Here is a 21,866-nt window from a genome sequence, read left to right on the forward strand (position 1 = left end):
TGGTCGAATCTTTTTCTTTAAGTATTTCAAAGGACAAGTAGATCCTCAAATATAATTGATTTTTTATAATAACATCTCCAAAACTCAATGCATCAGAATATAATTATTTATAACAAATAATTATAAAGATAAATAAGTAGAATTAAAAGGAAAAATATTACCTCAAAGATGTCAAACAATATATGTTTGTGTTTAGTGGTTGCTCAACAGTAGGTACTTGTATTTTGCGATAATTCAAATGTTAGCCATAAGAAATTGAAATAAGTTTATGAGTTAGAGATTTACCTCAATAGGTAGTCAAGAGTTGCTCGAGAAAATATCCAACAATTGATTTGACACTAGTAGAATTTTGACAAAGTCTCATGTTTCACCTTTGTTAGAGGCTCCGTTTTCACTTTTTGCTCAAAAGTAGAGACTCGTGCTGATAACGTGTTGTAAAACTAATAAACTACTATAGTATAAATAGAGATATTAGAGAAAGATGTAGAGAAAGGAGAATGATATTCTTATGATTCCAACTAATACAAAAGTACTACCAAAGGGTGTCAATGTACCTCTATATATAGGTACTATAAGATTAAAGGAACATCAATCCTATTAAACACCCACTATTACAAGAATATGAAGAAACCTATGAAACGGTTCTTCCACTACATGAATAGATTTATGGATTGTAACTTCTATACATAATGTAGCCATAAATCATGAATTAATCTCTTGGGAATACAAAGGGACATCCACATTTTAGTTGTTTCATAACATAAATGCATTTAAAATTTTTTGACTATACTAGTTAGATTAACGATGAGATAAAATGACTAAAAATATGAATTAAAACGATTGTATCACTATAATTTTAAGAGATAAAGTAATAATGACAATGTGATAATACTATAGAATAATGGAGTATTTTTGTCTAAAATTTCTTAACATGTTGAGTTGAATAACTTACAGGGGTGAAATGACTAACATATAACGTTAGGGGTAAATTGATAGTAATGATATAGTTTAAGGGGATAAAGTAATAATAACTCCTTTTATTATACTCCCACTCACAATAGATTACACTCCACAAGGTGTAATAGCATGGGTCAACAATTAAATCAAACATTTATTTTAATAATGCACAACTCATATCCCATAAATAAATAAAGTAATTTTTTAAAAATAGTTTCATTATTTTTTAAAAAATAAATTATTAACTTTCATTAAATTTTTTACCTTTTGGATTTTTTATTTTCTAAAAAAATAACATTATTAATTTTTAAATTTGAACAATATATCTTTTTTTATCTCTCAAAAATAATATATTATTATTTTCTAAAAAATAATTATGTAATTATTAAACAAATATGTGATACCTCAAATGCAAAGATTTCATAATAATCCATACAAATTTTGTCCGGCTTAAAAAGTATTTGTCCGTTATTGACTATGGGCCCACCATTACACGCATCATTCTAATGATGCGTGTAATGGGCCCCTGCCATGGCACTCCATCGCAGATGCCTTGTGAGTGGAGGGCCGGAGGCAGGTGATTTCAGACGAACCTGGCCATGACAAAGCCTACTCATCTCAACCCATGACTATTCCCACAGATCAATAGATGCCAGAAGCATATCCCATTTCCCCGCTGGATATCTTTCGACTTTGACGTTACATGACAACTTTTCCCAGGCAACGGTGGCACGGCAGTAGCTAGTTGCTGGTGCTACTACCCTTTTTCTTTATTGCTGATGCCGTAAAATACAAAAATAAAATAAAATTGACGAATAAGAAATTTTCTTGGAATAGTAGATTATTTGGGATATTTTTTTGAAAAAAAATATTGTTGCAATTTTTGATATGATGTTTGTGAAATAAAAAGACAATTGAAAAATGTGTTGATGACGCAAGAAAATAAAATCTGGCAAATGATCTACTACCCAAATAAACTGAATACAAGAAAGACATAAAAGATTAGTTTTGAAATAAAAGTGTACATCATAAAAAATCCCCTAGACATGGGAAATTCTCCGGTCACAAATTCTCTATCCGATGAACAAAATGCATTCGGAAAAAAACATCTCATATTATATGGGACTCCCCCCCAACTACTTTAATTGAAAGTGCGTTACATTTGTAAGTTACACTCAGTTGCATTTCCTGTACAAACACAGTGGCTTTCACGGTTCCACTTGACAAAAATACAACAACTCGAGATATGAGAAAAAGAATAGTGCAAATCAAACCATAGATTAAAAATAAAATATCAATATAGAGTTCGATCCGATTATAAACTTGCACACTCTTTGCAGAGCATTGGATGCCTTGTTCAGGTAAAGAGACCAACCATCAAAGCAATTGCCACAGACTCCGCGCGATGCAGCATAAATTACCATCAAAGAATATCTCCAATATTGAGCTGTAGAAGTTTTAATTTGTTTCCTAAACTAGCTTGTAACATATTCCATCAACTGACACGGAGCCTATGCAAGCAAAAACTGAACTCTTGATCATGTTTATTTATGTGCAGGAAAGGAATCCTAAGACGGTTTTCCCATCATATTTATGCATGCTCTGGATTCAGTGCCACAGCCTCCTGGTAAATCATATCTTTTATCTGCTCCTCTCCTATAGCTTGATGCTCGAAATCAAAAGAAAATGGCTTTGAGCAGACAGGTTCATCAGCTATGTCATGTAATCTTGCAAGGTAGGGATGTGCAAGTGCTTCTTCAACTGCAAATTAAAGAGGAGCAAGTCGTCATTTTCAGATGGAAGGAAAGTTAAACGGAAGGATAAAAGGGCAAATATACCATCTCCAGTCTAAAGGTGTTCATCCCTGAGAATAAAAATGTAGTGTAATAGTGCTCCGACTCCCCTGGACCCGGGGAGTACAAACACGATTCTGAACTAAACCATGGCATAAATTTCGCCTAACTGAACTGAAGTACTTCAACTTTATAGGATGGTTAGCATCTCTGCAGAGCTAAGGATTTTTCCTTGATCTATTTAACATTATATTATCAGACACTACTTGAGTTGATGATGACCTGTTTAATTACTAATTGCGAAGAGAAAAGTAACCAAGGAAGGATAATGCATGTATATAACCGAGACTGTTTATGGTCAACTGGATCGAGAAAAGAAAGGTAACGGTGGGCGAAAATGATTGTGCTGTTAGTAAGTGTTTTTGGTATTCCAGGTGCTTATCCAGTCCGTGGTGGGCTGGGGTTTGGGAGGCTGTTAGTAAGTGTGTGTGTGTGTGTGTAACTATCTTGGCAGACAGAATCATTTAACAGCTTGCAGTGAAGAAGAAAGTCACCTGTAATTCTTTTAGCTGGATCAAATGTCAACATTTTATCAACAAGATCAATGGCTAATGGATTCACATGCGGGAACACTTTAGAGAGCTGCTGCCGAGGAAAACGTGGCAGTTGCCGGATATATCTTTTTGCTTCCTCGTGTCGTACAAAGCCAAGATCAGCATCAGTGGGTGTTCCTAGAAGCTAAAATCATGCAAGAGAACGATGAAACATCAGTCATGGTTGATCGTCAAAAAAAAAAAAAAATTCAGGAGAGCTAGATGTTCTTTTTTTTTGGGTGCTTTTATAATTCTCTTACCTCAGTCAATAAGCGCATTTGGTTGACATGATCTTTTCCAGGAAACAATGGTTTTCTGTTCATAAGCTCCATGAAGATGCAACCCACTGACCAGACATCAATTGCGGCAGTATAATCTGATGAATTTAGGAGCAGCTCAGGTGCCCGGTACCATCTAGTCACAACATACTCTGTCATGACTTCATTTTCCATGTTTGGGCGGGCAAGACCAAAATCAATGATCTTAAGATCACAATTTGCATTCACCAAAAGGTTGCTTGGTTTAAGATCCCTATGAATTACTTTTGCAGAGTGTATATATTTCAGGCCTCGAAGGACCTGATACAAGAAATACTGCAAATTGAACAATTAAGGAAAACGTCAGTTCCAGCTCATAGGTTTTCAAGACTTCTTCAGTATCAACGATTTCTTAAAAAGAATGGAATCAAATTCATGAACTTAAATTGAAGGAAAAAGGGTTTGACCTGAGAATGCTCTTCGGACAAAGATTGATTGGATCGAATAATTTGGTGAAGGTCAGTGTCCATGAGCTCTGTGGCTATGTAGACATCAGAAAACTCCCTCCTCAAGGGCGGAGGAATCACATCTCTTATGGCGATTACCTGCATTTGTGAGAACCCTTGTTCAATATGCTGAGTCCCAGAAGCAATCATGTCTTAATTCTACTATGAAGATGATAGATCAGCTGGAGACTTGGTTTTGAAACAAAACAGGTAGGCAAACAATCAACATCTCAGCACAATTGCAAGCAAGAAAATTTGCATTTTCTGAATACCTACTGTCTGCTGGGCTAATGCTAACACCCTTTCATCTAGTGGATTAGGCAGGGAGATCATAGTCTTCCAGAAAGCAAACGATAAAATTGAAAAGGTAAATGACCTTGCAGTATTAGATAAATTTCGATTTTATGATTTCAAAGTGTATTCATGAGCAAAGTCCTCGATATGCTAGTCGATTAAGCTGAAGATAAACTTGATAACAGTAAAACAAGGGAAAAAAAAAAAAGAAGAGCAAGCTCTGTAGTGAAAGAGTTACATTTTCATGATCCAAATGGCGAAGAAGCTTGATTTCCCGGAGAGTACGTTTGGCGTCCATGTAATTATCGAAAGCATTGGCAATCTTCTTTACAGCCACCATCTCATTCGTCTCCGAATTCAAAACCGAGCTTCAAGAAACAAAACGAAACGAATTACATCAGGGATAAACATTAAATTCGATTTGATCGAGAAAAATCAATTTCAATTCAACTGCCGGATATAAAATCAATACCAGACGATTCCATAAGCTCCCCGGCCAATAGGCATGATCGGAGGGCGGTACTTAGAGGTGACCTCAAACAGGTTTCCAAAGATGTTGTACTGAACAAACTGCCCGCCGTTGGTAAAAACCGCTGGAAATTCGGGGAACTGACTTCCGGACATGTTATAGTCTGCCATCTTCTTCTTCTTCCTTGTTTTGCTTTTTTCTTGCTGCTCGTCCGTGTATTATATAGTAGTACTTAAATCAGCTTCAGGCTGGAGCTAGCTAGCTCTGCGTTGTGGGTGTGCGTGTTTTACTTTTCTGGGATTGAGTCAATAACTGAATCTATGACAGATATTTATATGTACATGAATAATGCTATGATAGAGATCAATGAAGTCTGCGGGAGAATTGTGAGAAAGATGGACGGGGAATTGCCGGGCAATGAAGAGGAAGGACGTCAGAAGAAGCGGGAGGGACGACGCGGTTGCCATTTGACTGCTCTTACATTTATTTATGCGCCTAATTTTTCCACCACCTCCACTTGTCATTTATCTATAAATTAATCTTCAGTTTTAAAATAATAATAATCCTCACCATTTTTTTTAAAAATTTAAATAAAATGTTTACCATTTGGTGACAAAATATTATCGATCTGATGGAGTAAAGATATATATATATATATATTCGTCTGTTCACCTCTTTTTCTTTTTCTAAAATCTAAACCAATCATTGCCTCTCTCTCTCTCTCTCTATATTCACCGTCTTGTCTACAAACTAGTATATTGCAAAATGCTGCGTTTTGGTCAAGATGACAAACGACAGCTTCAAACTAATTTTGCTTCACGTGTAGTGTTCAGGCTAATTGAGTTGGGTTTATCACTTCCTTTGTAATTTTAAGATTACTATCAGAAAAGTTATATATAAACATGGCAATAAAACTCAAAAAATATGAGAATAATAATGGCTTTGTTTGGATTGTAAATTATTTGAGATATTTTTACTGTAGCACTTTTTGTGATGTGATGTATGTGAGATAAAAAGGTAATTGGGAAGATAAAAAGGTGCGTTGGAAATTGTAATGATGATGTAAGCAGATATAATTTGACAAATAATTCACAATCCAAACAAAGCAAATATTAATAGTTTCATATTGCTCCATCTTTAGTCTCCATCCTCACCCTCCTTTTCAAAGAATAAAAAACCAATTTTGTACTAAATGGAATTTTGCAGTTTGACAAAAATAAATACTTCCATGATCATAATTGAAAATTCATGACAGCGTACAGATCAAGTAGAGATTTGGCTAACCTATCATTTAGCGACAACTAGTGGAAATAGCACGTTCTATGTGTGTACAAATCTAAAAAGAAAATTTTTTAAAAATATACTTAGGTTGTGTTTGGATTGCATTTTTCATGGAAAAATTACTGTAGCGATTTGATGTATGTGAAGCAAAAGGTAATGGGAAAATGTGATCACGGAAAACGACGTAATTTTCCGACGAAAAATGGCAATCCAAACAAGGCAATTGTTAGAGGTTTTGTTTCAGAAATATGGATAGAAGAATTGTATTTTTCTTTTTCTTTTTTTTATAAAAAGTTGTTCGCAGTTATTGACTCATTGGAAGTTTTGTTAGGCTGAAAAAGGGGGGTATGTGTATGTGTATGTGTGTGTGTGTGTTTATTATACTAGTACTTATATAGGGTGAACAATTTAATAAATTATAATGAATATTGAAAAGATATAATTGACAAAATAAATTATAATACTTTTTTTTTACACCAAACCCTATTCAGACTTTATACATAGATAGAAGAAAGATGTGTAAAAGTAATAAACTGAAAAGGAAAAGAATACATTAAAATTGTTTACTAAATTAATAAAAGGAAGACACATGTAATAAAAATAGAATAGAAGAAATGAGCGATGTGTAAGTCAGCCGCCTGCTCCCTGTGTAATTGGAGTTTGGACCTGTGAAGAACGTGGGCCTATCCTAACTCAGTCTTGCAGCTCACGCTGATTCCTTTTGTATCGTTAAAGATGTCCACTCCACCTACACAGTTTGACTAGTTGTAACTTGTGAGTCGAAAGGGAAAATTACCAGTACTATTTTTCGTTTATTTGAGGGCCAAAAAAAAAAAAAAATATATATATATATATATATATATATATATATATATATATATAGCATTAATAGAACTCAAAGAATGTGGATGAGAAGTAATTATTCTCCGCTCTTGTCACTTAAACCAAATATCCGATGATGACAATATTTGACTGCCAGAAATTAACTACTAATTAGTAGTAGTAGTAGTACTATTTTTCTTATCGGTTCACACAAACACATGGTTACGGAAAAGAATTGTAAAACCGCTAATGATATTTCTTAAATTTTTGTGATTAATAATTATGAAAGTTAGTAGTATTTCTTATGATAATACTGATATATTCGATCGGAACAAAATTGGGAATCTTAATGGTTACATTTTGTTGTCCTTTTGCCCTTTTGTTTGAGTTGATCAATTCTTTAGCTCGTATAAGAGCGAGTTGAGGTTGAGGGACGAAATAACCGAGCCTTGTTTTGACTTTTGAGAAGAAATGGCAGCCTTCATTAGATGTCGATGTTTGACCAGATTGCAGCCTGCAGGAGGACCTCCTCCCTCCCTCCCTATCAACATGGATGAACATGAAATACTGACGACTGACTTGGTGACACATTTCCCCACACAGACTGCGTCAACTCTACACCACAAACTGCGGTTGGAAAATTTGGAATTAATAATAATATAGCAATACGATATAAAAAAAAAAAAAGAAAAGAGGCAAAAATTATGTCACACATCCACTAAAATAAAAAAGAATAGTTCTGATGAGGGAATTCCTACTGTACTTGCACATATAAAAAAATACTTTTTAAATCTCTTGAGTTGGTCGAGATGGTAGAGTTGGTACCATGACTTCCCACCAACTCGGATTTCTGCCGATCGAATAGAACTTGTCTAGTGCACCTTACCCCTCCGTATGGTTGGTGGGCTATTGTACGGAGCGAGATTTATCCTATATGCACTCTCGGATAACGGTTGCGGATTCTCTTGTTAACAAAAAAAAAGAACTTTTCTTTTCTTTTTTTTTTTGGGTCTTGCATATAAAAAATACTTTTTCGATTTTCTTTAAAGTGCCTGTGAATATTTTTTTCAGAACGCTTGCCCTTTTTTCATTGGGTGAAAGGTGTAGACACATGAGAAGCTATGGCTGGAGAACCACTATTCTGTCAAAATAATTAATATTTTGACAATTTAAAGCAAACAAAAACAGATAGACTGTCTCCACCGTTGGCCTGGTGATGTTGTTCGGGTCAATTGCCTGTCCAGAATCAAAGTGTGTTCATCTGTTCCAAAGTGTTGACTCTCACATGCAGTAAGTTCAGCTTGAGATAAATTAAGTTTTTGCTAATAAATAATTTGGTTGCCAAAAGATTTTTTGCCTTACTCTTTGCTTTGCTTAGAATTTTAACGTACTTATTAGTGGCCGTTTCATGAATGTGAACGAACTACACTTCGTTAAGCTCATTAAATGAGACCATACACATCACATAAAAAATGTCCAAAGCGAGAGGAAGCATATTTTTATTTTGGTCTAATGGTCTTAAAACTCGAGTAAGCATGACTAGAAAGTAAACTTCAATTAGAGAAGTTGAAAAAAAAAAGGTTGAATTATTCTACGTCTCTGTAACATGGAACTGTCCTAATTTCTTATGCATATTTTGGAGGTCAAAGGCAAAGGCATGGAACGCTGCTGAGGTTTTCATTCTTTAACTAAAACCATATCATCATTTGTTTTTCTTGTGGACTTCTGAACAAGACTAGACAATTGATCACTGAATTGTTACAATTTTGCAGCAGCTTGACCATATTTAGCTTTTTGACATGAGAAACTTTATCATAGTTCATCGACTATAGCATGTTAACTACAAACTTCACTGTTTTCCGGACTACAAAACTTCAAAATTTCGAATAGTTAAGCTGCCTAACTTTCAAAATTTAGCATTCAGTTTCAAAATTGCGTTTACAAAATAATGCTCTTCAAATGCGCAAGAAGTCAAAATTGAATTCCGCTTTCCGTTGCCTATGTTAATATATCAACCCGATAGAATTTACTAATCTAACCCTTAATCATCAAAATGCACACTTTACTTCTCACAACTCAAATTTCAGGCGAATCCCTTAACGTTTACAGGACATCACAGAGACTCCCAGGGGGAAAAGAGAGGACAGAATGGATACACCATACCGAGGGGAAAACAAAAACTGAACGGTAGTTTCAGCAAACTTCTCTTATTGGTTGTGTAACGTTTGGTACTACATTAGACGAACCTTCTGCCGAGGCACGTTTTTCTCAGGGAAGATTGGATCGGGTTGCTCAAGAATTTATCTCATAGCAAGTAGAAAGTCTTGGGAGCTGCTCTGGCTCCGAACGATAAAACAGATTCGGGAACCACGATTTGATGCTGTGGAGGCAAACAATATGGAAGCGCTGCTAAAGCTCTAATTCCTTTTCAGTATCCAAAGAAATCAGGCGCTAAACAAGAAATCCCCACCTTAGCGCATATTTTGAATTGTAAACCTTAAACGGAAGTCTGCCTGGACTTAATTTTACAGATTAGCTTCACCCTATGTTTTGTTTTTTTTTTTTTTTTGGGTAATTAAAGATGCATTAAAAACAAAAACCAAATACAACACTCAAATCAACCCAAATCAATACCCATAGAAAATGGCTACATTTCGGGATCACAAGATACATCCCAGCCACAAGTGCATGCCGCCATGTTGTCGCATAAATCAACAAGTCTAACCCCGTCTTTAAAAAAGATATTCCCTACCAAGCCCCCGCCTACAGCCTAACAAACAATGGACTCGATCGATTTCACGACTAGCAGAATAGCCAGGACCAACAGCATTAACACAGTCCACCTATATAGAAATACTGAAAATTGCAACATTTTTAAGCCATAAACACAAATAAAAGAATTCCTAAAGTCCAGTAACCGTCCTCAAATAAAAAATTTGAACCTTCTTTCAGTTAGTATCTAATTAGAATTATCCTATCACTATATCGCTAATGTTACATACCCCCGCCAATTTCGCCAATGTCACGCTCACGCATACTCAGACCGTCTCCTAATGTGACTTATTAGCATTGAAGCATGCAAAAAGAAAATTGCTATTCCGTTTGTGCCCAAGTTAAATGTTTAAATTCCCACCCATACCCAATTGTGAAACATTAAGATGCAGTAGTAAAGGGAGGAGTAAAGACAGACAGACATTCTAGTTTATTTCCGGGAATATGAACGACCATATAAAGTTCCCATTATCAACGTTTGCAACATCCATTTCTAAATTCTACATCATTTAACCAAAAAGTAGCTCAAAAGGAACTAATAATTTCCACATCAGACAGCAAAAGGCAATCATAATCAGGTGGCCATTCCCAACCCTTGTTCAATCGCTCATGCTTCAGCAAATCTGCAATAGGCAACAATCAGCATATGAGACCTCGAAATAAATCGGTAAGCTATTGCCTGACGCTTGTGCAAAATCAAATTGTACTAAAAGAACTTTACCCCAACTCAGAAAGTTTCTGGTGAGCAACTGCATAATCAGCAAAAAAAGCATCTTCGTCCTGAAAAGGAATTGGACAATTATATTATTGCAGGAAAGCAGGGTAAAAAACAGCCAGTACAGATACTTTGGAAGTAAAACATTTAAAAGTTAAAAAAAAATATATGATCACTGGGAGATAGTAGCACAAACCGCAGCATATTTCTCAACTAGTGGGCGGAAGGCAGGATCACTGAGAAGAGCCTTGTCTGAAGGCAGCTGCAGAAGTCCTTCTTTATCCCCACTCAGAAGCTCCCTGTTAAATTATAGCAGAAAGTAGTTATTTACACCACATATTCAAATGAGATAACAGGGGATTTGACCTAAAAAGGCATCTCATTGAGGTCTTACGTAAAGTAGGAGTTGTCAAAGATAAGGGGGCTAGCTGTCCACGGGCCCTCAAATCCAGAGCGCTCCTTGTGGCATCTTCCCTGAAGAAATATTGCCGAAGCCCAAGATAACATCAATAGCGTGAAACATAGAATAATACTACAAAATTAAGAGATAAGCTAAGTTCTAAAACTATATGGGGAGCAGAACAAAGCAGAGTAGCATTTACAGACCAAGGTGTGGCCACCAGAAAGAGCAACAATATCCTGGTCAGAGAGACCCATTTGTTTCACAAAAACATCCCTCAAATGGTCGCAACCTACAAGAAGATTGCAACATATAAATAAGCATGAATTCTGTTTTATTCATTGCTTTGAAAGGTGTTAAAAGTTTGCATTGCAGTTTGTGACATCATGCCTATTTTCTCGTTCATTGTTTAAGCAAGGGACACTAGAATGATTACTTACCCTTAGTAGCATCAGGGAGACGACCTTCGACTGGTGGCTCCGTCTTATCCTGATATCACAGAAGTGCAAAATCAGAGAGCATATCAAGCACTCGGCTTCATTTAGAAACATTCAAAACTGATCTTGAAGTTGATAAAACATTCAGAAAAATCAAGATGTGATCTTCTTTACGCTTAGAATGACAGCCCGTTACTGACTCTAGAAACCAAATAAGTAGTCAATCCCATCACTGTGTCAAGGTCAACAACAAAGCACAGCTAGACTTGGAACATTGAAGGAGTATACATTGTCAAGAATTATTTTGGTCACAAGGGCTCAAGATTTCAAGCTCGAAAAAAGAAAGAAATATTTTGAGTAGATGAACAAGAAGAAAGAGCCAGAGGTAAGGGGACATCAGATAACATCAGCCAACTTGCAGTCTTACACGAACAAAATGACTAATGGGCAAGAGACTCAAGTCAAAAATTTTCGAGTGTTACCCTGCATTCCATATGACTTGTCCTATACAATGTAAAAGAATCGTGTAAACCATTCTACGGCATTGCACCAAACAAGAAATGCATAAGAGATATGCTGGTACTTATGACCAGGGCTCAAAGACAAGCAAAACAATTAAGCATAAAGAATACAACAAAACTTCTGAAATAAAAAACTAAAAAGGATTCAGGAATTGTTCAAGAAAATCTATTTTCCAGACAGATTTATTAACAGTTAAAACAGCAGAATGTGTGAAGATCAAAAGAAGAGTATCTTATATTCCTAACTTTATTCTTAATTGATCCTCCACTTTGTAGTAGTTACCCCTCTATGACAAAAATCAACGGTAAAAGACCTCAAAAGGCATCCCCACAATAACATGAGGTGATCTAAAGAGAAGCATTTCTCTTCCAACATTTCAACTTTTTTTTTTTTTGGTAAAAGATGTTTCATAGTACAGTGATTATTGCTTCATAGTATAGCGATTATCCTCTATTAACCAAATTAATAGTAGATGACCCTCAAAGAGAACCTATTCGATAGGCAAGGGCATGCTGAAAGCATAATAAGTAAGAGCAATCAGGTGCAGATAACCTGTCTTCCTGGGTGGAATGGAATATCAGGTCCTCCGGTAACTTCGACAGCGACGACACCAGCTAGCTGCATGCAAGGGTAAACAAACCAGTTACCATGTAAACTAATCCAACCTATGTTGACAAAAACCAATTAACCATGCAAATTCAAATATAGCATCACATAGAAGGGGGGAGGGAACCTGATAAAAGTCAGCATAAGAAAGAGTAGGGAATTGCTCTTTGATGGGCTCCACGAGTCTAATAGCGATGTCAATACCATTGTTGGCACCATGACCTTGCTCTGCCTTCAACCTCATGGTTCCAAAAGGACCTCCAGTCTTTGAGCCCTGGTCATAAGTACCAGCAGAGTGCCATCTGCAACCACAGAACACATTTCCAACCTCATCACATACAATACCCACAAATTTCCATCCACCGACAAAGCATGACAACCTTGCACGAGAGGTACACACTACACACATTCATCAGTACAAATTAACAGTGAGACATACGCAAGACGAAGCATTAAAGGAGCACAGTTCTTCTCGGCGATGAGGCCTCTGAGCTTCCTCTTGGCTTTGTCAAGTGCCTTCAAGTACTCTGCACTCACGGTTGGGTATGACTTGCCCATTGTATCTGCTTACCAAAAAATGAGCAACAATTTCAGACATTCTGTGCAAAAATCAGGTAAAAGAGGATAACAAATAGACACCCACAAAAAGCAGCATCACATCCAAACACAACCAAATAATCTCAAATGCCAGCCTACCTAACAAGACACAGATATTAGAGGTACGAAGAAACGTTTTATTTACCAAAATCCAGAATTTTTATACGATTTCAAAGATCTATCATAAGAAACAGGCTCAGTTATTTTTTCTCTAACGGATCGCGAAACAAAAGCTCACATAGGCCACAAGATCCTTTCCGGTTTCCGCAACCAATATCTTTATCCATATACCCAGGAGTCTTCGGTGTTTGGCTATGTGAAGATGTACGACAAAAGAGTTATTCTTACACACATCGACATAGGTTTCAATCAAACAAAACCGAACAGCATCAAAAGAAGAGAGAAGACACCGGATTAACCAGAGTTCATCTTAAATCAGAGTGATCAACACCAAAAACAAACAATACATCTACAGAGTCAACGAACAGAAACACGATCGAAATGGAAAATCAAAGTAAAGCTACAGAAACTACAAGAAAAATGAAGAAAATATCAATGCAGGATTGAAGATATGCAGATTAGGGAGAATAACAAACCTCGAGACCGGAGAGAGGAGATCGAAGGCAGGGGAGGAATGTAAAACCTAGCAGCTGCACAAGCGTAAGAGTCGCTGAGTCACGTTAGGAGCGCCACGAGCAGAGCAGAGCAGAGCAGAGCACAGCGGGAGTGTGGCTGGGAGAGGCCTGAGAGGACATATAAAGGACAGAATGTTCTAGTAACTTAATGTGGACCGTTGGATTGGGAAGATCGTGCGGTTAGAAGTTGATTGGATATTTTGACGGTTGAGATTAGTTTTGGGGACGAAATGGACGACGGGCTCTGTATGGTAGATGGGTAGGTGGAGTTATTGAATAATTCCGATCAGACAATTAAAACAAAAACAAAGCGACGTCTTGGTGGAAAATTAAAAAGTGAACTTAGCGATAATGATGGACTTTTGGAAGTTTATGTGAGATGACAAGATTGACCTTTTGGATTCCACCTGGGGAACTTTCAGAAGTGGCATGCAGGAATGCGTATTTGTAGCACTCCATGCCGTCTTGGAACCCCATTTGAGCTTCTTAAAATCTTAACCACCAACAAAAAGAATAATCAAAAAACTTTTTTTATTTTTATTTTTGAGCAACCAAGGCCTTGATGTATTTATTTATAAATAAGCCAAGGTTTAATTTCTAAGTTGTGTCTACCTTGTCTAATAATCTAGTGATTTTAAAGATTCTATTACTCGATAATTTTAATAACTATTTAAATGTACCTTATATTTCTTCCTCTAATTTTTTATATTTTTACAAAAGGTATGATCTGGTGCATTGTTAATATACTTTTTTCCGTTATGCATTGCTATTTTGTTAAATATCTTATTTGTTTAAATTTTTGCTTGGTGGTCATAAGTTAAGAAAATGCTCAGTTAAGATCAATTAATCTTGTGGTTTTAAAGCAGTTCATGCATTCATAAATTTGTAAGAGTATCAATTTTATCTTCAAGAGAGCTAAATTTTCGTATCTTCATCATAATTCATTCCCCTATGTAAAACTCGTGTTCTTAGTATTGGTTAATCGCAAAACATGTAAGTTATGTCTTTTTACTAATAAAAAATTGTGGAGTTATATAAAATGTGATTCTGAATGTTATGACCACTTATTAATTGTCTATGTTGTCTAATAATCTGTCGAAGTTAATCTAATATTACATTTTATACAATAAAATGATTTTGAAGTTATTGACAATTAGAGTCTAGGTGGTGAAAAAAAGAAGATAAAAGGAGTTTAGGTGGTCAATTAGACTAATCAGTAGCACTAACATTCAAGCGAATCTTCGATAGGGGTCAGTTATACATAATAATACGCTGCACTAGCCAATAATTGCATTTCCTTTGTATAATATCATCTTACCTTGACAATTCCGAAATATGTTACAAGAAGCACTTGATGTACAACTTACAATTTTGAAGTATTTTCGAACACTTGATGTACAACTTTTTTTGCAGTTTCAAATGCATACCAAGTTCAAATGCATGAATATGGCCTCCCATTTTCCAAAGAGTCAAAGACCAATCGCAAATTGGCCAATTATGAAACAGTAGAATGAGGCATGCATGGACGCATAGCGCTGCAGGGAATCATAGCTTCAAACAGGGCATTTTGGTCATTCCATATAGAAATCTTTGACCGGCAAGTGTGAACGCATTGAGTCTCGGAAGATACCATTTAGCTTTCCCAGTTACACGTCATCTCGGACCTTGTCAATAGTAATACTACCCACTTTCCCGTCTTGGGCGTAACACTTGAATAAATCCTGATTTGATTTTTAAGGATCCAATGATTCAAAATATACCACGTGTCAACGTTTCCCAGTTTTGGGAATGAATACTTGATAAGTGGCCAAAGGTTATTGGCCATTGTTCTATTGCCGGTGGCTTTTGTTGCAGGAAATCGCGTTATTGTTACAAAAAAATTTTTTTTTTTCAAATATATTTTTTTATTTTATATATATTAAATTGCTACAATAAATCTGTTGAAAAAGTTATAAAAATAGCAATACAAGCGGAATGTTTGTTTGGCAAAATATTTTATTCTTCATGCAGGCCAAGCGCTGAGCTCATCTGAAACAACCTACTAGCAATTGACAAGACGCAAATGCGGACGCAGGCATGCAGCACTAGTGCTGATGTGGGGGCACCGCATTTCTTTTGTGGCTTTATGTTTTTTCCTCTCTAAGTTTTGGCCTTTGCTATAGAACTTGAATTTCGAATTTTTGATTGAAACGGTCCTTTAAGTCATGTTAAAATTACTAAATAATAACAGTTCAATGTATTCACACTCCACCCTCTGAAAAGCTCTTTAAAACTCTCTTATGCATTAAGTAAGGAGTTTAAATTTCGTCTAATACATTTCACGGGGAAGCACGGTCCATCCAGATAGTGTAGCAGTTCACTTGTTTGGTGTATAGGTTCGTCCCCTAATCCCTATACAAGAATTTTATCTACTGATTCTATCATTACTCGCACGAGTGTATGTCGAGTAGAGACAAGAAGGTGCTTTACTCAGGATAAACTTGACAAAAGGAGATCTGTTCAATTTATGAATTGCTTGGTTCTTCTGCACGATTGACAGCAACGCAACGAACTGATAAATATCACTCTTTCAAAATTCCGAGGGCATTTAAAAACCTGCTGGCATGTAAAATGGTAGTCCAAATTGCTTCTCCAATGATCCCAAAACCATTAAATGGTTTAAATGCAATTTGCCACCCAATATAGAACTCCATTGAGTTTCCACTTCAAATTCGGTAGCGGTAGGCCTAAAGGCCATCTTTAATCATCATCATTTCTATAAGTACCAAAGGTTTCCCAAGTCTTATCATGCCAAGAAAACTGGAAAAAAAAAAAGCAAGAAAATTGATCCACCGATTAAACAACAACAACAAAGGCCAATAGAGGAAGCTCCGAGTCTCCGGCCCTACCAACTACCAAGATTCTGGCAAGTTTTCACTAAAAATCCAAACGCCAAGAGATGCACAAACCGAAAAGCATGCATCTCTGTTTCGAACCCCACGAACTCCAAATTACGCCCCCTCCTCCATTCGGCTCGCGGCCTCGTTTATCTGCCTACGGGGGTTCAAGGAACCATCATCGGTAAGTATGACAATCCAATTCTTTATATTTTTTTGGTACGTGTTACTTGACTATTTTTCTTTATAACTAAATTTGGATGATTTTTGGTGACTGATGGAAATTGGATAGTCATGTTCACAACAATTTGTGCAAGTTAAAAAACAACTTCTGAGTATTACGTTTACTTATTCCAAGTGTAATATTGTCCAGCAAGTAATTTAAGGTCGATAAAAAAAAAAATTTGTTAAGACACCTAGATGATAGAAGTAATACGAACCAGGTGCTTGGACACCATTTCCCGTACTTTAGATCCAGACAGAAAGAAACTGACGAATTTAGACGGCAAATTGAAGAAATGATACGCTAGTGCGGATTTTTTCCTTGATACATAGGAGTATTTATTTTTTAAAGCCGAAATTCAACGTTAGAAAGCAATCCAAATAAGCCCCATAAGGTATACAAAAACTAATCTAGTAAACTCCAAAAACTGGCGCCTGATTTCTTTTTTTCTATTTTAAAGAACGGTGCCTGCTGCAGACTGATAGCAACGCCCTGGTGTCGTAGTATAAAACCTTCAATGGCAATAATGATTCAGAGGTCAATCACTTCCTCCTTCCTCGTTGAAATCAAGAACCCGAGCAACAAATTTCCACTCCACTACCTTTATAAAATTGGCCCACGAAGTTTTTGCTGCAGCTTCAATCTCAGCAAACCCAAAAAGCATCCCATATACAAGTGTTCTTTCACAGTCTCGTCATCTCTGGACAAAGAAGCTCAAACATTAATCCAACAATTCAACCCCCAAATCCCGATAGAGGAAGCTCTGACCCCACCTAGCTCTTGGTACACTGATCCTTCTTTTCACTCTCTTGAACTCCAACAAGTCTTCTACAGAGGGTGGCAGGCCGTTGGTAAGTTTTTTTTTTTTCCTTAAAACATTAACTTTTTCTCGCGGGATTCTTAGATGGACGTTCCCTTTTCAATATTCTTCAGATTTTGCAGCAGCCAGATTCAAATTAGCTGCGAAAGGCTAATTCTATTATTCGGTTGTTTCATGTACTTATATGTTAATATTTTTATTTTTATTTTTTAATGTGATAGGATATACTCAGCAGATTAAAGATCCCCACCAGTATTTCACTGGCAGGTAACAAAAGTCGTTGTCTCTAATAAGAGCATATGCTCTCTGGATTTGCATGCTAATTTGTATGCAACAGTTTCTTAGCTTGTGAAAATCCGTTTGCCCAAATTTGGGACCATTTTAAAAAGTGAAGTTAAAATTTCTAGCTTATCTTTTAAAGGTACAAAATTCCATGAATGAGAATGCTTTCTTCTCAAAAGTTAGCTAATAAGTGAACTATGGGCCTATGGCAGATTGGGAAATGTTGAATATGTGGTGTGCCGGGATGGTAATGGAAAGTTACATGCATTTCACAATGTTTGTCGACATCATGCCTCGCTTCTTGCGTCTGGAAGTGGGCAGAAATCTTGTTTTGTTTGCCCATATCATGTGAGTTCACAGGTTCCTAAATCAGTTGGTTCAGTCACTGCATGAATGAATTTTTAATTGCATCATGTGGTGATTTTCCTCATATACAAGATAAATGTTTATACTTTGATTGTCGTTATAGTTTTAAGCATTTGGGATTGTGTACAGTGCTCATGTTTGTTTTGGGACAGAGAGTGCAGACCCCTTAGCTGTTTGTAATCGGTTAAAAACACTTTGTAAGGATCTAAGTTCTTTAATGAATGTCTTTGTTTTAACCGCCGCAAATATTTGTTTATGAGTCTACTTGCTACTATGATTTCATTGACTATGTCGTGGCTGGAGGTGTATTTTATCCTTAGATAAATAAGACTTTTAATCAAACATTAGGAACATAGTCCTATTAGCACGTTTATTAAAGTGTGCTTTACAACTTTCAGATTTTTATTATGCTATAAAAAATTTACTGATCTAGGTCAATAAAACGCTATCTCTCTGTTTTTTTTCCCCTAGGGGTGGACATATGGTTTGGATGGTACACTCCTCAAGGCAAATAGAATATCAGGAATCAAAAACTTCAGAGTACATGTAAGGAAATTTCTTTTGATAAAAGTTCCAACTTTTGCACCAAATGTTCACCGATTGGTGGTGTTTTAATAAATATATCTGCCTATGGAGTATAGGAAATGGGACTTGTTCCTTTGAGAGTGGCAATATGGGGACCTTTTGTGCTTCTCAACTTTGAGACTGAAAATCTGCTTCAGCAAGAATCTCAGAGCAACATTGTCGGGGATGAATGGCTGGGCAGTTCATCAGAGTTACTGAGCACCAGAATAAATGACTCTTCTCTGAAGTTTCTTTGCCGACATGAATATACCATTAATTGCAACTGGAAAGTTTGTAATCTTCACCTTTCTGTTGAAATTAGTGATTTAGGATTTACTTTCTTGCACTTGCTTTTTTCTCAGATGAGATCTCCTTACCAGGCTGGTGTTTTCCCTGTACCCTTCTATTCTGTCTGAGTTGGTTTTTTTGCTTAGTATATACATCGAATCTTGGTGTCTCCTTTGTCAAATTATAAGAAGCCCATTTTAACAAATTCTGTTTAGTTTTATGTGGTTGTTGCTCATGGATTAGTTCTTTGCTTGCAGGTTTTCTGTGACAACTACTTAGATGGGGGATATCACGTACCATATGCTCATAAAGGCCTTGCATCTGGTCTTAAGCTCGAGTCATACTCCAGCATAGTATGCTCTCTACTGGATTCCATTTTATGGCCTTCTGTTTGTTTCTGTCTGTTGTTTTCTATTATCTTTCTGCTCTATAGCTAGTTCAAGATTTTCACTGGTCGTGCTGTCTCTGGATGCTTGTAATTCTCTTAATAAACGTGTTTTTCATGTCAATCTTGAACCAGAGTAATTCTTAATTGTCCGCACCTATGTAAGGTGTCAATGATTTCTATCTGGTATTAACATATGTTTTTCTAAATGCAACTGTAAAGGTATATGAAAAAGTTAGCATCCAAAAATGTGATGGTGATGCCACAGAAAGTGCACCAGACTTCGATCGACTTGGCTCAAAAGCTCTATATGCTTTCATATATCCAAACTTCATGGTTAATAGGTCAGTACTAAGATGTACCATTCCTATTATCATCTTTTTGTTGATAGTCAATTTATACCTGAATACAGATAATGCATTATCTTCTTGTTAGGTATGGACCTTGGATGGACACCAATCTGGTTGTACCATTGGGGCCTCGGAAATGTCAAGTGATATTTGATTACTTTCTTGATACATCTCTTAAGGTAGACTTCCTTCTGATAAGTCATTACGTTGGAATTTATTCAACCACTGATTGTGGAATCCTCTAAATCACACTATCATTACTGCAAAGCCAGAAAATCTAACTATAAACAGTGGCATGCTTGTGTCAAATTGGATGTATTTGGGATATAAAGAGCATCTCAAATTGGGGAAAGATGCATACACAATTTAAAAAGTACACAGATTATTTTGCTTTGAATAGCATTAAAGGATTACTCTGGTGCAAGTTTGCAGTGTAATATAGTCTGGCTCGTTAAATGGAGGGCAGCCATACAACTACTCCTTCAAAGAAAGATATTGATAAGAAACGTGGTCTTAGTTTAGCTGGACATTTTGGTACAGAAGATTTGATCGAGAAATTTGAGTTGTAGGAATTGGCAGCAAGGTACTGGACACTTAGAGAAAATCAGATATATATTGTGGAAAAGAGAGCCAAATATGAATCCGTAAAGTCTTTCAAAGGCACTCTGGGATTTTCACCTATAAGACACAATGGAATCTCTCCACCAATGTAGCAAAACTGCAAGAAGTTTAGTTAACTTCTACTAGCAGAATTTATATAAAGGCTAGCGTATAGAAGTCCTATATCTGCATGAAATTTGTACATTGTGGTTATCTTGCCTAAGGTACACATGCTATTATAGATTTTTTCCCGCTTCAACATCAGACCATAACATTGATTGGAACGGTTTCCAAAGAACTGTCAGGATGTTATAGCCATCAGTAGAAGGTTATTTAACTGTAGGATGAAGAGAAGAAGTTTGAGAATTTCTTAGCGCAACCATTTGTTAGCAGAATTAGATGCTAGTTCTCCGGGTGATTATGTTGGTCGAGCAGACGCTATTACTGAATATCAATTGGTTTACCACCCCCAGAATTTGATGGTCTTCTTGGCATGCTTTTTTTTTTTTTTTCCTTCTTGGTTGGAAATATTAGTGAAGCAACCATGAATTGCCTGATGACTACATAAAGAAAAAATGAGTACGAATCAAACCTGCATGCTGGTTTCTTAGCAATTATATAATTGAACTTGGAACATTACCGGAAGCCATTTCTGGTCACGGTACTTACTTCAAAGTTACACTGGTTATGAGATGGCTTCCTTTCAGGAAGGCTCTATCACCTTACATATGGGCTTCTCAAGTAATCGGATTTTAAACTGATTAGTTGCTGCTGGGATTTTACTAATGCACCTTCATTTCTTCTCAGGATGACCATGATTTTGTAGAAAGAAGCTTAAAAGAGAGTGAGAGAGTTCAGGTACATCCAATTCATATCTAATCAAATAAGAAACCTGTGCTTGTCACATATGTTCGAAGTGATGCGTCCTTTGACCTTTTTTGAGGCAATCATGGATCTGCTAAATTGTACTGTGTGTGTGTTTCTGGTCGGAATTTTGCAGGTGGAAGACATTATATTGTGTGAATCCGTCCAGAGAGGCATTGAGTCGCCGGCATACTGCTGTGGCCGATATGCTCCTACTGTTGAGAAACCCATGCATCATTTTCATTGTTTGCTCTACGAAAATCTTTGCAACTAGAAGCTCTATTTCAGATTGGCGACTGTTATTATCAACAGACCATTTTGAAGTCTCGTGCAGAACATGGAGAAAAAAGCATGCAGTGTAAAAAGTTTAAATGAAATGTTTATGATGATATGGTACAGGCGATGAATCTAATGATCACTGCCAATGTATTTCCATAATTCATGGTCAAGAGAAATATCATTCAAAATTTGAAAGAAGAGATAAGTGCCTTGATTGATGCACCGAATCTCCAAATTCAATGTAATCAAATATTTCAATCCAAATGGACTCTTTAGTAGTGCTAATTAAAATTGGTGACACTCCATCTCCGTA

The 21,866-nt window shown here is 36.4% G+C and overlaps 3 protein-coding genes across 4 annotated transcripts; 1 reads left to right on the forward strand and 2 right to left on the reverse strand.

Moving 5' to 3' along the window:
• Nucleotides 1-2,051: 2,051 nt before the first annotated feature.
• Nucleotides 2,052-5,366, reverse strand: LOC113708588 (mitogen-activated protein kinase 3). Its single transcript, XM_027231083.2, has 6 exons — nt 4,873-5,366; nt 4,639-4,768; nt 4,068-4,205; nt 3,604-3,936; nt 3,305-3,488; nt 2,052-2,718 (listed from the first exon to the last, which is right to left on the reverse strand). Exons 1-6 carry the CDS (start codon nt 5,037-5,039, stop codon nt 2,549-2,551), a joined length of 1,122 nt encoding a protein of 373 aa, XP_027086884.1. The 5' UTR covers nt 5,040-5,366; the 3' UTR covers nt 2,052-2,548.
• A 4,785-nt stretch (nt 5,367-10,151) lies between these two features.
• Nucleotides 10,152-13,756, reverse strand: LOC113708595 (L-ascorbate peroxidase, cytosolic). 2 transcript variants are annotated; one of them, XM_027231093.2, is made up of 10 exons: nt 13,618-13,756; nt 12,864-12,987; nt 12,552-12,726; nt 12,371-12,436; nt 11,300-11,348; nt 11,066-11,151; nt 10,854-10,933; nt 10,656-10,758; nt 10,466-10,524; nt 10,152-10,367 (listed from the first exon to the last, which is right to left on the reverse strand). In XM_027231093.2, exons 2-10 carry the CDS (start codon nt 12,980-12,982, stop codon nt 10,352-10,354), a joined length of 753 nt encoding a protein of 250 aa, XP_027086894.1. In that variant the 5' UTR covers nt 12,983-12,987; nt 13,618-13,756; the 3' UTR covers nt 10,152-10,351. The 2 variants fall into 2 exon arrangements, with proteins under 2 accessions (XP_027086894.1, XP_027086903.1); XM_027231102.2 differs by having other exon boundaries at nt 12,864-12,990; nt 13,618-13,753.
• A 3,259-nt stretch (nt 13,757-17,015) lies between these two features.
• Nucleotides 17,016-21,817, forward strand: LOC113708603 (choline monooxygenase, chloroplastic). The gene is made up of 10 exons (XM_027231116.2): nt 17,016-17,606; nt 17,797-17,842; nt 18,070-18,205; nt 18,695-18,769; nt 18,865-19,077; nt 19,333-19,428; nt 19,683-19,804; nt 19,896-19,989; nt 21,218-21,268; nt 21,411-21,817. The coding sequence occupies exons 1-10, from the start codon at nt 17,273-17,275 to the stop codon at nt 21,546-21,548; spliced, it is 1,305 nt and encodes a 434-aa protein (XP_027086917.1). The 5' UTR covers nt 17,016-17,272; the 3' UTR covers nt 21,549-21,817.
• The last annotated feature ends 49 nt before the right edge of the window (nt 21,818-21,866 follow it).

The sequence above is a fragment of the Coffea arabica genome, chromosome 1e, assembly GCF_036785885.1.
Source record: "Coffea arabica cultivar ET-39 chromosome 1e, Coffea Arabica ET-39 HiFi, whole genome shotgun sequence".
Lineage (NCBI taxonomy): Eukaryota > Viridiplantae > Streptophyta > Magnoliopsida > Gentianales > Rubiaceae > Coffea > Coffea arabica.